This window comes from Anguilla anguilla, chromosome 2, assembly GCF_013347855.1.
Source record: "Anguilla anguilla isolate fAngAng1 chromosome 2, fAngAng1.pri, whole genome shotgun sequence".
NCBI lineage: Eukaryota > Metazoa > Chordata > Actinopteri > Anguilliformes > Anguillidae > Anguilla > Anguilla anguilla.
In genome coordinates, this window is record NC_049202.1 from 24,365,683 (window position 1) to 24,381,694 (window position 16,012).

Below are 16,012 nucleotides of genomic sequence, written 5' to 3' on the forward strand. Positions count from 1 at the left end.
ATTTTGGTGGTGTGAGAAGTTAATTCGGTCTGGCTCAATCTGTTTACAGGCACGCCCAACAGGCACGCTTCTGCTAATGTAGCATTTGGTAAACGTAGACCCTACTGTGCCAGCAATATGCCAGGGAAGTGCAGCTTCAGTAATATATCAGGGCTCGAAATTAACTTTTTTACTTGGTAGCACTGGTGCTCCCAATTTCTAAAAGTCAGGAGCACCCACCAAAATGTAAGGAGCACCAACAATATATGCAATAGATTTTTTATTGATAAAAAATGACAATATAACAGTACGGTTTACAAGTAACAGTTAAACTGTCACGCCTAAAATGTGTTGACTCTTCAAGGAATTGCGTGTTATGCATTCAAACGACAAAGCGCTTCTCGTCACATTAATACCGCTAATTAAATCAACCGCCAGTAAACTGCATCGGAGAAATTAGCTGTTTCAACCGGGTCGCTACACAAAACACTATGTTAATGTTTTTAAAAAAATGCCGTAATCGTTCGCTTCAACTTTTCAGCTTTTGATAACGCTAATAAATTGAACATAAACTTTTGTCTTCAGGTAATATAAGTAAACGCATTAGCTCTCTGTGTCGCGTGACAGTGGAGTGCTGCAAAAGGGAGTGATTGAAAGTTAATATTAACCAATTTAAAATCAGCCTTAAAGGTAAGAATGTCAAGCTCACGATTGGTTAGAAGGGTCACCGTCAACTCACAAGGCACATAATGAGTGTACTAACTAGCGAATGTACAGAGGAAGAGACGTTCGACTGAAAAAAAAAAATGAAAAAAAGGTTGCACCAGAACAATTATTTGCACTCGCACAAATGCTCTCAATTATATTTCGAAGTCGCACAGATTAAATTTCGGGAGCATATGCGACCAAAATGGTTGCAATTTCAAGCCCTGTTTGAGACATTGACAAAAATGTTAAACTATTCAAATTAAAATATGAAAGAATGTATCTAAGTGTGTCTGTCTGGTGTTTATTTGTTTTAGAGATGCACCATATGTTTCAGATGCAGACCTAATTTTACTTAGTGTTACAGTAAATAATTTTAAATCGTCCCGCTGAGATAAAATTATTTGTTTTGGACTCCTTTTTGGCTCTAGACCTATTGCTAGATTTCTTGGGCATGAACTAATGATGTAATAACACACAACTGCTTTTGATCTTGGGCAGTAGTTCCACCAGTGCTCTATTTCTTCTTAATTGTGTTTCAAACAGTTGATTTTGACCTATGTCTCTGACAGTTCTTTCCCTTATTCTCAGCCTCATAACTGCTTCCTTGACTTTCACTGGCACATCTTCGGTCCTTATGTTGAAAAATGGCAAAGGCAACCTAAAGCCTAGAATCAGAACTAGATACTGAAAGCTGTCTTATACATGCAATAAGGAAGTAATTGAACACACCTGACTAATCAGAAACACCTGTGAAGCCATTCATTTAGAATGCTATGATGCCCTGAAATTTATACCCTAAAAATACCCTAAAATGAAAGCTGGCACTTTAACCACTTTAACCAAGTGTCACTTGTTTGATTATAAATCTAAAATTGTGGAGTAGAGTGCAAATCAAGAAAAAAATATGTCCTTGTCCCTAATGTTATGGAACTACATGAAATAAACAGTATCAAAACATACATTTCAAATTAATTCTGTTTGAATCCCTATATGTAATCTTGTGCATGAGCTGTACTGTCACACATTAGGCCAGCAGTGACTCGGCAATTAAAATGATGCTGATCTGAATTCAAATATCAGGAATATAAAATTCAATGCACAAGTTTTCTGCCAGCGTTCTGAAAATCCATGGATTATCCTTGTGTGCTCCATGCATTTAACTGACCACTTTTCGGGGATATGAAATCATTCAAACAATTTTTTCCACAAGAAAACATAATTGAATGTCCTCATCTTTGAGTATCTGAAGGTCATAAATAAACGGGCATGTTTGTTTTTATCTCAAGCACGACAAAGATCCTGGGTCCTCCCCTCCACGTGGGGGTGCTGTCTGTGGCTCAGGCTTCCCGCAGAATTGCCCCGCTCCTCCCACTTACCCAAAAGCCCTACCTACCAAGAAACAAAGCAGGTATGACATCATTTGTATTTTGGAGCATTTCTGGTTGCCAACGGAAATTGAAAACTTGTGTAAGAACGGATATTTGGGTCACAAAAGACAGTTATGCTGCTATTGTATGACTTTATCTTACAATTAGAAAACAGCCTAAGAGCCTGCTGTTGAAATTCATTTCAGCATTCAGTGCGCTTTATGTGAGTCAAAGATGATTTTCCGAAGTGCGATTTTGAACGAAGCCACAGTATGTTGCAGCGCTGACGGTAATAATAACCCATGCTTTCACCATGAAAGGAACAACAGTGATTGTAATTAGTAATTAACATGTTAATCAGCCTTTCTGTTACAATGCCAAGAACAGAAGCACACAAGTGATGACGCTCAGAACAAATCCAGCATGTCTGTTTCCTGCTGTTCCGTTTGTGGTGGAGCTCATTGTTCCAAGGTAGACCTCACCATGACAATGAATCCAATTCCCTGCTGTAGCATACTGTGACATGAGTTTTCAAGTCTTTAATTGCAAAGAGGATTCTTTTTTAATGGCTCCATCTGATAACAGGCACAGAGGCCCTGTTCAGACCTGGCATTGAAATGCGTCTTGGGTGATCCGATCACAAGTGGACAGCTCTAACTACAGGTGTGAATGCACCCAAGACGCATTGAGGACGCATTGAGATCCGATCACTCAGACCACATTCGGAGGTGGTTTGGGTTGCTTATGGCCACATTCTTTTAGCAGTGTGTACACCAGGGATCATCAGCTCTGGCCCTCAAATCCAAATCCAGCCCTGGTTTTCTTTTCTCCTGGGTAATTAGTGCTACTGATTGGCCAGACTGTCTTTACACCTGACTCCCAGGCAAAGGGAGGGTGGAAAACCTGCAGTTCTCGGCCCTCGAGAACCGTGAGTTGCTGATCCCTGGTGTTCACGAATGCGTCCTGGGCAACACTGAAGGACCGCCTAGTCAACTGACATCCACTGTGTAAGCGGAAGTATGTACTCATTCGTGCGTCAATGGCATCATATTAAAATATGAAACAACAAGAAGAAGCCACAACAACAGGCAAAATGGATTCTCGTGGATGGAGTACACACGAAACACGCTGTCTGATTTCCATTTGGGCCGAAGAGTCCCGCGCGCCAAGGTCTTTGCAAACTTCTTCTTCTTCTTTTAATGTCTGGCAGACTAGGCACAGGTAGTGCATTGCTGCCTCCCGCTGGTTAAAAACAAAAACGCATTTGGTCTTTGCAAACGGAAATGATGCTTGTGTTTATTTGCATATTGAGCAGGGAAGTGAGATCCGATCACAAGTGGTTACTCGAGACGCATGTGGAGACGCATTCTGATGCCAGGTGTGAACTGACATCCGTCTCGACTGAATCTTGACACAATCTGGATATATCTGGATGCAAAGTACAGGTCTGAACAGGGACATAGACACCCTCCTGGGTGACTGTTGTCCAAACCGCACAACCTATCTGAGTTCTCACCTTCTACAACCTCACAAATGCCAGACATCTGTCCCAGAATACATCACTCCCTCCTCATCTTCCATAGGGGTTCAAACTGCATATGCTTTATGCTATACATTACACATGCATTTAAATCCAGCTAGCACAACATTAGGTGACCTTTCACAATACTGCAAGAAGGGAGAGAATAACAATTTTGTAGCAGTTTTTCAGTGTTTAATTTTTTAGCACCCATCTTGAAATCACCAGTTTCATTTACAGGAATGCTTTCACACCAAAAAAATCTAAAAATGTTTTTGCTATTTGGCTTGCTGGAATGTAATATACACATGCTTTAAACTTTCATTTACACATGGGTCACGCATTATTGAACATGCATTGCATTATTGTGCACACACAGTTTTCATGCTATATATGCATGTTTATGTTTGACCATTGACCCTATATTTGTTTTCTGTTTGGATGGATTACAGGAGCAGCTCCTTATCTAATAGATCTGGCCAGAGAAACAGAGTAACCCATCATCAAACTGCATCTCGAAGAACCCCACCCATCTCTAGAGGACGGCTGAATCCAATTGGAGGATTCAGAGATTCTAGCCATGCCTACCAACACTTGCAGGAGGTGGAGGACTCAGAGAAGGAAGTGCCATCTTTGACAGTGTGAGTGATGGGGTAGAAAGTTCGTAGAAGGGGGGTAGATGGAGTGGAATGAGGTGTCTGGAGTCTTTGACTGGGACAGTGAGGTAAATGCCACCACATCGCATGTCTGGTCCAGATTTGCTGATGTCAGAGATCTCACAGGAAGTTCACTAAGTTGGCAGGTTATGTGGTAGAACATTGAGAACGCATCTGAAAATTCCCATGGGGTACTGGTGGAATATGCCGTTTGATTCACACAAACCAGCAGTGTTCCCTGAAATGTAGACACATTGGAAATGTTTGCACTTGTGCAAATAAGCAGAGAACTCTGCTGAGGGAAGAAACTTGGTACCATACCATAACTTGGTCACAGGAACCGGCAAAAAATGAGTAGCATATCACACACACAAATTAGATTAGATTAGATTAGATTCAACTTTATGGTCATTGTGCAGAGTACGGGTACAAAGCCAATGAAATGCAGTTAGCATCTAACCAGAAGTGCAAAATATAGTATTATTTACAGATAAGTGCAGGAAAAGTAAGTACTACAGCATAAGTGATGCTATATCTTACAATATGTACAGTGATGGACAGCAGAGAGTTACAGTAAATACAAATATACATATACTATATACAAATATTATATATGTAAATATTTTAAATAAGTATATACAGAGTGTTAGAGATGCAGATGCACATATAAGCACATGCACAAGATGCCAGCAGGCACACACAAGCTTGATGGCAAGGAGAGGCATGCAGCCAGATAAATATTCATGTAGGATGTGTGTCTATACTGTATAGCCAATAGCTGACAGATGTTCATGTAGGCGTTAAATCCATGAAACGACTATGCAGAAAGGCTGTGAAAGGTAAGGCGGAAGTGCGGAAGATGATGCACTCATAGGAAGTGCTACTGTTTACTGGCCATATCTGCCTCCTGTATCTGCATTCAGGCATTGTTGTTCTGTGAGAGCCAGATCAGCTTCCGCGTGGCTTGTGGTATAAAGCAATAACCACTGGTTAAGCTCATTATTAGATATAATTCCACATTTATGGAAATTCCCCAAGATACACTTCAGTTCAGAATTCATAGAGATAAAAGGTAATGAACATCCAGTTCAACTATATCCCTATTACAGCATCATAGCACATGCTTCATTTTAATGTAGGAGTGACAATCTATACACAAACACAATTGCACACATATAAACAAACTTATACAAATGATCTTTTCCTGGGTTATTCTATGTTATTTCATGGGAAGCTATAGGAATGAATAACTTTGCAATTAAGATTGAAAAGGATATTTTATTTGTAAATATACTTGCATGGCTATGGACAAATTAGCCATCCTTCACCAACTTGTCAGAAAACCTTCTCTGCTTTTGCTAAAATATATATATTCCACATCTCTTCACTTTAATTACTGCTTCTCTTGATAATTTCATAATCCTTGCTTTCAGGCAGATGTAATTCAATGTTGCATATTAAGCCTTTACTTCCACATATCTTTATGAGACCCAGCAGAAAAAAGTTTAAGGGCTCTGTGGCAAACACGCCTGCCACAGGCCACCGAAGTGGCTTTCTTTGGGGCCCTCCAGCACAGAGACACAGGGAGATGATGTTAAAACAGTCCATATTTATTTGCGAGGGTTTGGCAAGATCTTACAGCCAAAATGAGCAGGTGTAACACAGTCATGACCGAAGCTCCCCTGTGTGGGCGGGGATGGCAGATTTAACCTGTGCGCAGTGATTACCTCACTACACACAGGTGCAGCCACTCCTGTTCCTGGGTCCAATTAGCCTGGTCAATTATCTAATTCTTAACCAATTATCCAATTGGCCAGGTCTAATTAGCTTGACCCAGGGCAGGTGTGGCTGCTTAAACCAGCCATCCCCACACCACATACCCCCAACGCCAAACTGAGGCCAGGGAGAATCCCTGGCCGAAGCCTATTCCCCCCCCAGCACTCCAACCAAGCAACAAAAAAACCAAAAACACAAAAAAAAAATCCAAGCGCCCTTAACACTAAGGGCCCCGGAACAGTCCAGTACAGTCGTGACCCTCCCCCGGATGATGAGGCAGCCCTCCCCCCTCCTCCCTCTCGGAGCGCGGGGAGTCCTGGGCTGCTCGGCTGGCTGGTGGGGGTGTCACCGGCTTGGGCTGTTCCAGGGGCTGTGGTGGGGTGGCTGGGCTGGTGGGCTGGTGGGCTGGCCTTCTTGTGGCGCTGGGGACCAGGAACCCTCGTGGCTGTGGTGGCCGCCAGTCGGCACTGCTGGAAGGCTGGTGCAGGCTTTCCCCCTCACGGGCTCCGGGCAACCCAACCAGGCCGAAACAACGAACTAAAACCACCAACAGACAAGAAAGGAAGCAATACGGCGCGGCCACTGCTTGTGCGCCGCCCGTAGCTGACCCGCCTTCCCGGCCAAGTCCAGCTCATGGCGCGACCACCTCTCGTGCACCGCCCGTAGCTGACCTGCCTTCACGGCCAGGTCCAGCTCCCCAGCGTCCCAGCTGAGGATCGCTTCCTTCCCCTCTGTGGTCATCTCCCGCTCCCCGTTTTTGGCCTGGAGGATCCACCCGAAGCCCTGTCGGGAACACCTCAGCTGTCCCTCCTCCAGTGTGCTTCCTGGCTGGCCCTCCTGTGCCTCTTTCTTGTGCCGGAGCGGCCCCACGTTGGGCGCCACTGTGGCAAACACGCCTGCCACAGGCCACCGAAGTGGCTTTCTTTGGGGCCCTCCAGCACAGAGACACAGGGAGATGATGGTAAAACAGTCCACATTTATTCACAAGGGTTTGGCAAGATGGTAACGCCAAATGAGCAGATGTAAAAACCCTGTCATGACAGAGAGCTCCCCTGTGTGGGCGGGGATGGCAGATTTAACCTGTGCGCAGTGATTACCTCACTACACACAGGTGCAGCCACTCCTGTTCCTGGGTCCAATTAGCCTGGCCAATTATCTAATTCTTAACCAATTATCCAATTGGCCAGGTCTAATTAGCTTGACCCAGGGCAGGTGTGGCTGCTTAAACCAGCCATCCCCACACCACAGGCTCTATCTTACACCTGGTGCAAAGCGGTACCAAGCGCAACGCAAGTGTCTTTGCTAGTTTCAGACGACGCAGTTGCCATTTTCCCATCCAGCGCCCACGTTGTTTAAATAGCAAATGTACTTGCGTCCATCTATAATAGCAATCGGCCAAGGTGCAAGCGCACCTGGCTTTTAAAGGGAATGGGAGATGACACTCTGATTGGTTTATTTCATGTTACGCCCAAAACACACCTATGATTAATTAAGAGACTGAGTACAACCCCTTTGAACCATGTGCCTTACTTTGTGCTCAGATTATCCGCTGTTAAACTAGCAAAAGTGGATTTGGACATGCCATAAATGCACTTGCGCCATGTGCTTTAGACCGTGCGCTTAGATCGTTAAAATATAGCCCTGAGTATTTTTAATTTTGACATAATACAGGTGTCTTGGAGGACAAAAACAAGTTGCAGTGAAAATATTTTGGAGAATATTTTTATTTTTATTTTTTATGTCCCTTGTCGTGTAAGTTTCAGCTTAGTAGAATACATGATTCTTGACATTAAGAGCAGTTACTCGTGTTCTCTACAGAGGACAAAAATGAATTGGCAGGTCTTAGGAGGATATAAAGTGGATCTTATGCACCCTCTGGTGCATCATCATGCCTGATGGAGGAAAGTTAGAGAACGCTCATCATCAGCCTTTGGGTCGTTTTAATTAGTAATAGCCTTTATTACATTAGAAACCATCAAGACTGACTGCTTTGGGTGTGATTATGCGGCTTTACTGAAAATGAAGTGAGATTTGGTGAGCTGTGAGCTGTCAAAAGTGTAAGCTATTGATTGGTCACTTCTACCTAAAGGGGACCTGCGTGTCTTGAGGAACTGGAGATCGATGCCACTGCTTTTGGGATTGAAATGTGGCTTTGAAATTGACTTGAACAGTGCCAGGATATTCTTAGTAGTGTAGATGTTGGGTTTTTGTCTGACAAAGAATAATAGCAATCGAGTTGATCCGGACAACAGTGTGCCATTGCCTTTGGTTTTAGGAAATCTCTGTCCTTCTATGCTCTGATGTGTATATTTCATTCTCCTTGTTCTCTATAGACATAACTACAGAAAAGCTGAAAGTGATAATGTCCAGGATGGGAATTTTGATGTGCAGCAAGGAGGTAGGGGGTTGGACAGGTGGGCGGACATGGGGGTGCAATTCAACCATCTGGAACGGGCCACCCTTCTCCACCAGGCACCCCCACTTTCTCTCCGCACCTGCTCTGTTCCAATCATCCCCTCTTTCCAGGGGCAAGACGTCATTTCCTATATTCAAGAGAATAGCCTAGGAGAAGAGGGTAAGACCAACCCCCGAGGGACATGCCCACCAGCTGCCCCCAGTGTGACAGGCTCTGGAGGCCAGGCGGAGGGGCCAGGAGAAGCCCTGCCCCAAGCTAACAGGAAGCAGGAGGACAAGACTGACAGCTTCCTGACACCTGCTAGGGGCAGAGCTGAGGGGCCCAAAATGAACTTTCCAGAAGTGGATTAGAGGATTGTTCTGGTCCTGTAGAACACTGCAGAGACTGCTCCCAGCCTTATCAGTGAAAAAAAAAGTTATTACACAGCACACACAGAAGGGACAAGACAACAAACTGTGAAAACAAACATTTAAAAACAGTGAAATAAATAAAGACACAAAAACAAATAATATAGGTGGAAATATTAGGTGGAAAAACTCGCAGATTAAAAGGACGGTGTTCAGTTCAAAAACATATTTACAAGAGGGATAAAGTATTTATATGCATTTATTGAAATGGGAAGCTTCAAACATAGAAGGAAAACCAAATAGTCTGTGATTTCTATGGTGTTTTTAATTGTAAAAATATATATAAAATAACAAGGTAAAATAAACATGAGGAATATGAGAGTGATTGAGGTTTTCATCAGTAATGCACAGAAACATGCTCACATCCATGTGAATGTACAGACACACAGACACAGCACTGTGCTACAGACACACTTACACCCAGCTCCATACAGCAGTCAGTAATGCATCCACACACACACACGCAAATCTGTACAGTGAAACATACACACACACACATGTACCTGTATCCAGTCATACACAGCTCTGTATACCGTCTCTCTCTCACTCTCTCTCTCTCTCTCTCTCTCTCTCACACACACACACACACACACAAACCGATCTGTACACAGTCACACTCCCTGACATACACACTGATATCCAGATAGGATATCAGGGACATCCATGAAATTCAGGAATGCATTATATAAAGAGCATAAGCCCGCAAACACATATGGCCTGGCACACATTCAGAACTTCATCCACTGCAGGTGATTAACACATGCATGTCTTCATCCAAGAAAGGTGGGAAACAAACACGACTGCATTGTCTTTATGAATTTTTTGCATAACAATGATCTATGTGAAGACTGCAGTTGTCAAAACTGATGTCTTGAAATTGCATTGTATTATTCAGTCTTTTAAGTGGCTTCGGTGTGAATCCTACTCGTCACCACAAAACTGCAATGCTTTAGTGTTACACAGTTGGTGCAGAAGACACTTTGGTGCCACACCCTTTCTTTTTGGTTAATGCTTGTCAGACTATAGGAGTAGCTGAGCTAAGCAAATAACTGTTGCTTATTGTTAAATTGTGGTTTGGGCTCTGGCATTCTGTCCCAGGAGCATGGGGGTGTGGCCTGGGCATGGTCTGACCTATCACAGCTGAGGATTACAAGACTCAGCAGAAGTGACATCCACTGACTCTCTCCCTCCTAGGATTGTGTGGAATGCATTAATAATTGTCAGTTTCAGTAACCTGCCAATGAGACTGACAGGCAAACCAACAGGGAAAATTGCACATTTGCCCTAGACTCTGAAAACAGCTCTGTGTAGTTCCCAAAGGATCACAAATACTGTATTTCCATGAGACAAAGCTTAAAGAGAGTCTGCTTCTCCTCAAATGAGCATTTTAATGTTTTACCTCCACATTACAGAAGCCCCAAGAGACTGAAGACTGAGTAGATGGGTTTTTATAAACAACTTTAAAAATATTTACATCTGCAATGAACACTGCGGTAACTCATCTCAGTACTGCAATTACTAACCTCCACAATGTGCTAATTAATTCCCAAGCTGCTGCAACGAACCTATAACCTACTCAAGCAAAGCCTTTCATTTTATCATATTCAGTTTGCACATGACCTGATTGCAAGTTGACTTCTGTCCAGGGGCAAACACTACCTAACAATTTGCATAGTAGTATGCATGAAAAGTTTTTATCCAATCAGCTGGCAGACAGCCATGAAACAAGAGATCACCACCAGCCTGCTGACTGCACCATTAGTCTGGCTGCACCAGAAGCAGGTCTCACCAGCTGTATCAGCAGCATTGTGGCAGTAATACACTGTAAGTGCACATTGCTTAGGCATGCCATTAAGAATCACTGATCCCTTCACTCTACATGGAAATTATTGCATTGCACATACAGCTGTGTGCCCTCACTGTTAACGGTCCCCGACACCTTAAAATCTCCAGTCGAAACAATTTCCCTTTCATTGGAGTTCCATTATCACAGTGACGTTACCTTGAGTGGACTGAAATCGCTTTTTGTTTTAGGAGCTCTGAGGTTTTTTCCCCCCTTTTCCCTCAGAATCAAACCTTACCTGACTTATAAAGCATTTCTTTCCGTGCCCCTGAACACCATGCCACCGGCTCACTTTTCCTCTGACATATATTTTCACTTTGACTGTGAGGTCACAGCATTCTGATTGGCTGATATAACGGAGCCAACGATACTGAGTGAATGTGAGTAAACAGCACTTTCATACACAACAGAATTGGCAACATGCAGCATTATATAATACTTAATGGTAGTGAGAGTAGTGACATTTAAAAAAGCTAAGCACGGAAATATTGTATTTATTTTTACTCAGGCTTTTTTCGATAGACCTTTGTGTTTGGTTTCTTTGCCGGAAACTTGGCACAGTGGTAGAGGGGCACTCCAAGTAGCTTCATGTATATGTTGTGTGATGCTTGAGGGTTACCGCAATAATAGAAATGTAATAATAATAATAATAATAATGTTTACTTGTAGAGTGATTTTCACATTGTGCACAGAGCACTTTACATCATAAAAGGACAGTTAAAATACAACCAATAAAAACTTGTATAAATGTAAAAATAAAGTAACACAGGTTTAAAAAATAACTGCATAAAAGCAAGTTTCTTTTTCTATTGGGCAATTAAATAAGATTTAATAAGTTGACTTGTATTTTATTGTTAAACAAGGTAACTGACAAGTAAGACAGAAATTTCAGATTTTATGCTTCGAATGGCATGCGTACATAAATGCTTTTACAAACACTTACTGTTTCAACAAGTCCCATTCCATGCATGCTGCATACAATGGCCATGTGTCAAATAGAATGTTCCACATGAAAATACTGGAACTGCACTTTTTTAGTATTGCAAACATTCCTGATTCATTTATCATGCTTGACCATCCACAATTCAAAGAAATTCCTTTAAATTATAATAATAAAACAGAATAACATTCTAAGGCTCTCTCTGCAATGCTCTTTGTCCTTCTTGAAGATAAAGTTCAAGGGAGATCCAGGAAACTGGACAAATGTACATGTACAGAATGCTGGCTTTCTATACATTTGGTGGATGCCCTGAGAAGCAAAAAATAGTTATCTGGATAGTTCAAGTTACCTTGAACCATTTTCCAATTCAATGTGCATTTAGATATTTCACACTCTGTGATTCTGGATATCTTTGAATTTCAAAGCTAGCTTACCATTCTGGAGATATAACTGAAGCAAATTTTCATGCTATTATTATTATTATTATTATATAATTATTCTGAATATGGTGAAAACGTGCTTCAGTTCAACATTGTACAGTTTAACAGTATCTCAGCCGAATAAATGTATCTTACATTTGCAAATCATCATTAGCCCCATCCATGATCCTTCCTCAGTACAGAAAAAATATTGTACTTGTTTTTCTCTCTCTTGTAGAGTGACCTCTGTGTAATGGTCTGCTTGCCTAAAGATTGTGATGATAGACAGAACTTTGAGAAGCCTGAAAATAGCCCCTGTCAATCCAGAGTAATCATGGTTTTAAAGAAGCCTCATCCTGTGCAGCAAATTGTGGAGTGAAAAAGCACACGCAGACCTGAACCAGGAGAAATACTGTGAGGTGTGCAGAGGCTCGGTGATCAAATAAATGTCCTGAGATCATTGGTATCACCACCCCCCTCCTCTCTCTCTCAACCTGTTTATCTAAACCAGATGCAGTGTTTTATGGTATAGGTGGCCTCATTTTCCAGCTTTTATCCCCCTGGTGGTGAAATAGGGGCTCAGCACTTTTTTCAGTTCAGTGGTTCTGTGAATGAAGGTTGGCCTGTCTGCTCCCTGTAATTATGATGAAGAGTTCCTAAACTGCCACAGTCAAGCACTCATTAATGTCCATCCTGCTTGTTTATTGGGAAGTTTTGAGAAAAATTATTGAATCAAATGAAGATGGATATTGTCAGAGCAGAGATTTTTTTTGGATGACAGCACTGTTTTTCAGTGCTGTCATTACAATAGATGAGACTGCAGGGAGGACAAGATACCGACAGATTGGCAGAAAGCAGTGTGTTAACTCTCTCTGTGTGGTGCTACACCTGAAACACAGCCCTGTTTCACAGAAACAACATGTTAACACTATTTCAGCATTGCCTGTATCCTGGAAAACAGCCATGTTTCGCAACTGTCTCTAAAATCTTCGAACTCACATCAACATCCTCTACCAATACCTTGCTGGGCATAATAAGACCAGGCAATGATATTCTTCTGGCAGTCTGAGTCAGACTGATAACAACCTTGGTGCTGGATTCGTGCTTAGTTAGCTGAAGATGTAAATATGCAACCACATCACTCCTTGCCAATGCATGAAACCCCCTAAGACAAGTTTTTATTTTTCCCTCTGTCTGGAATCTGGTAGATAATCACACAACCTAGCAAGCTAACATTAATTTCATGTCTATCCCAGAAGTGTGCAACAGTGTAACAGAACCTGGAATAGACCTGACCTGGAGATCATAGACTGAAGAATACTGCACACATAATGTGTACGCACGTAAAGCGCAATAAAACCTGTGTGCATCTGAGAACGGAGGATTGTGTGGTTTGTGTGGAGAAGGACTGCAAAATGTATTACAAGGACATTATGTCACCCCAATGGATGTAAAAAAAAGAAGAAATTTGATTTTAGATTTTAAAAACTCTCAGCTTGAATGCACTACAATTCCACCCAGACAACTGAGTATGAGCAGTTAACTGAAACATGTATTTCAAAAAGAATTAATTCCATTTCTAAAAGGTGAAAGCAAGGTATAACAATACATCCCAAAACCCGAGTTTCTATGTTAAAAAGCCAAACAACCGCAATGTGTAACAATGAAAATACACTGTGCTATGGGATTCTAAGCATTTATTAAGGATGTATTTTGTAAAAAAAAAAAACAAAAAAAAAAAAAAGTGCTATTCCTTGACACAGTAAATGTCATCAGGATTTTATGAACTAATATTAGATGTCAATTTATTGTAAGTTCAGATATCACCCAGTCAAAATTGGTAGGCTTGGTGGCAGAATGAGTTCTGAGTGAGATTGAGTTTCCTCAGTTTCCAGAGATTTCAAAGAACTCATACTCTCTATTTTCCCCCAAATGTTTACAGGCGCATATTTGCAGATACCAGACAAAAACAACTTAGATCTTGGTACAGGATCACACAGGGAGATGAGATGAGATGTTGAGAATCCCTGTAAGTTGTAACAAGTTCACAGATGAGGAAAGCATTTAATTTGTGGCACCAATATCTAATTTGTCAACCAATTTGAAAAGGGTAATAATAAAAAGTCTGGATAGAAATTTGTTGCCTTATACTCACATACATCCCAGGGAGCTGCTCTGAGTTGTCCAACCTTAATATGTCGGCTTTCTGCTTGTGTTTTATTTTCCATCTCAAGCTTCTGCAGCATTCTCATTAGCCTCCCACAGCTCTCTCTGGGAGGTGGTCTGGTCTTTGGTGGTAAATCCCTGAGTAGTGGTGTGGTCATTAGTGTTTCTGTACTGATGTCCTGATAAACCACTAACAGCCCATGGATTTTTCTCTGCATCTGCCAAAGAGCTTTCAAGAGGGGTCAGCTCCATAACAACCCACTCTCTCTCAAATGTTCTCTCTATAACTGAATAAGAACATGTAGATAAAAGAAACATATGACATTCAAAGCCCAGGGACCTCATTTATAAAACATTTGTATGCACATAATTGATCCTAAATTCAATAGATTTCATCTTCTGTGGCAATCGACAAACAAATTGAGATTCATAAAATTTTCTTATGCGTAAGCCCAGATTTATGCATACTAACTCTTCCTTGTGGCTGTGTGGTTGTACTGTAGGCTTAGCACACTTTTTTCAGGCATGAGAATAATTTGCCAATCCCCTCACATATGAAGATGCCACTGTATTGGTGATGAGACCAGACATTTATCAGATTCATTTCTGTGATAACCTCTGTGAGACAATATTACAGGGCATTAACTAGGATATTGCAGCACTTGCTGTTAACATTATCATGTGTACAAACCTTTATGATAAATAGAACAGCCTAATAATAATAATTATAATTATAATTATAATTATAATAATAATAATAATAATATGCTATATAGTTGTGAGCTATTTTGAGAGAGAGCAACAGAAGGCTAATATTCACAGATGTCAAGTCAATGACAACTCCATTGAGATAAAATATTTTTTAACAAATAAGCCATGCAATGCTGAAATATATAACAATAACATTACTGTAAGATATCAAAACATAAAAAGAAAGGCTACATATCAGTTTTATATCACGTGACAATGATTTTTCTGGGATTATATAGCAGAAAAGGCAACCATATATACAAGGATATTTGACTGGGTCCAGTTGATACGCTCATATATGTAAAAGGTCCATACATGTCTTTAAGCCATTGACTACTTTCCACCCATGCCTTGAATTAAGGAAATGTAATCGTATGTGGTCAGCAGTCACAATCTGTATACACCACCCCCCCACCTCCTGCTCCAGGATCCTACTCTGTACAAAATAACCCCGACCCCCCCACTTGTCCATGGTCACAATATCTGGAGAAGGGCTCTGAAGGGACAACACCTTTTCATCAGCAATCTGTGTATGTCAAGAACACTAAAAACTAAACGAACAACAATTATAATTCCTCAGGAGAATGATTAAGTAAACAATTGACATTCTATTGATGATTCTCCATGTTAGCACATTTTTTGGACTAAAAATATTTTATTTTAATCACTGGACCCTTGCCATGACAAAAACACCGACTTTATAGTCATTCATGGTGTTGGTGGGTTTCCAAAATGCACAGAACGTGAGGACCCCCAAGCTTGTTTTGCCAAACACATGTTAAAAAATAAAGAACCGCTGTCGCTGAAACATTAGCACCGTAGAATAGTTTGCAAAGATAGAACCGTGGGCTTTAACAATTTCAAATGGTACATCGTGTGACCGGACTGACCAAATTGAAAATTTCACCATAAAAATTCAAATAAACTCACTCTGAATACAGGCTGGTAGGGCTTAATGAAATAAGAACTCTGGTGTATATGATGACAAACAGAAATGATTACAGGTTACTACTCTCTCCCCAGCTGTGACAAGAAGTCATGTAATATGCAGCCAAATTTGCAGAAT

General features: G+C 41.3%; 1 protein-coding gene across 2 annotated transcripts in view; it reads left to right on the forward strand.

Annotated features, from left to right (window-relative positions):
* The window catches only part of LOC118220668 (pro-neuregulin-3, membrane-bound isoform-like), a 275,492-nt gene extending 264,039 nt beyond the window's left edge, over positions 1-11,453 (forward strand). For both annotated transcript variants that reach the window (XM_035404723.1, XM_035404722.1), the window contains 3 exons: positions 1,974-2,095; positions 4,026-4,214; positions 8,339-11,453. In XM_035404723.1, the coding sequence (XP_035260614.1) occupies positions 1,974-2,095; positions 4,026-4,214; positions 8,339-8,771 (744 nt within the window). In that variant the 3' untranslated portion in view covers positions 8,772-11,453. The remainder of the gene's footprint in view (positions 1-1,973; positions 2,096-4,025; positions 4,215-8,338) is intronic.
* Positions 11,454-16,012: the final 4,559 nt, after the last annotated feature.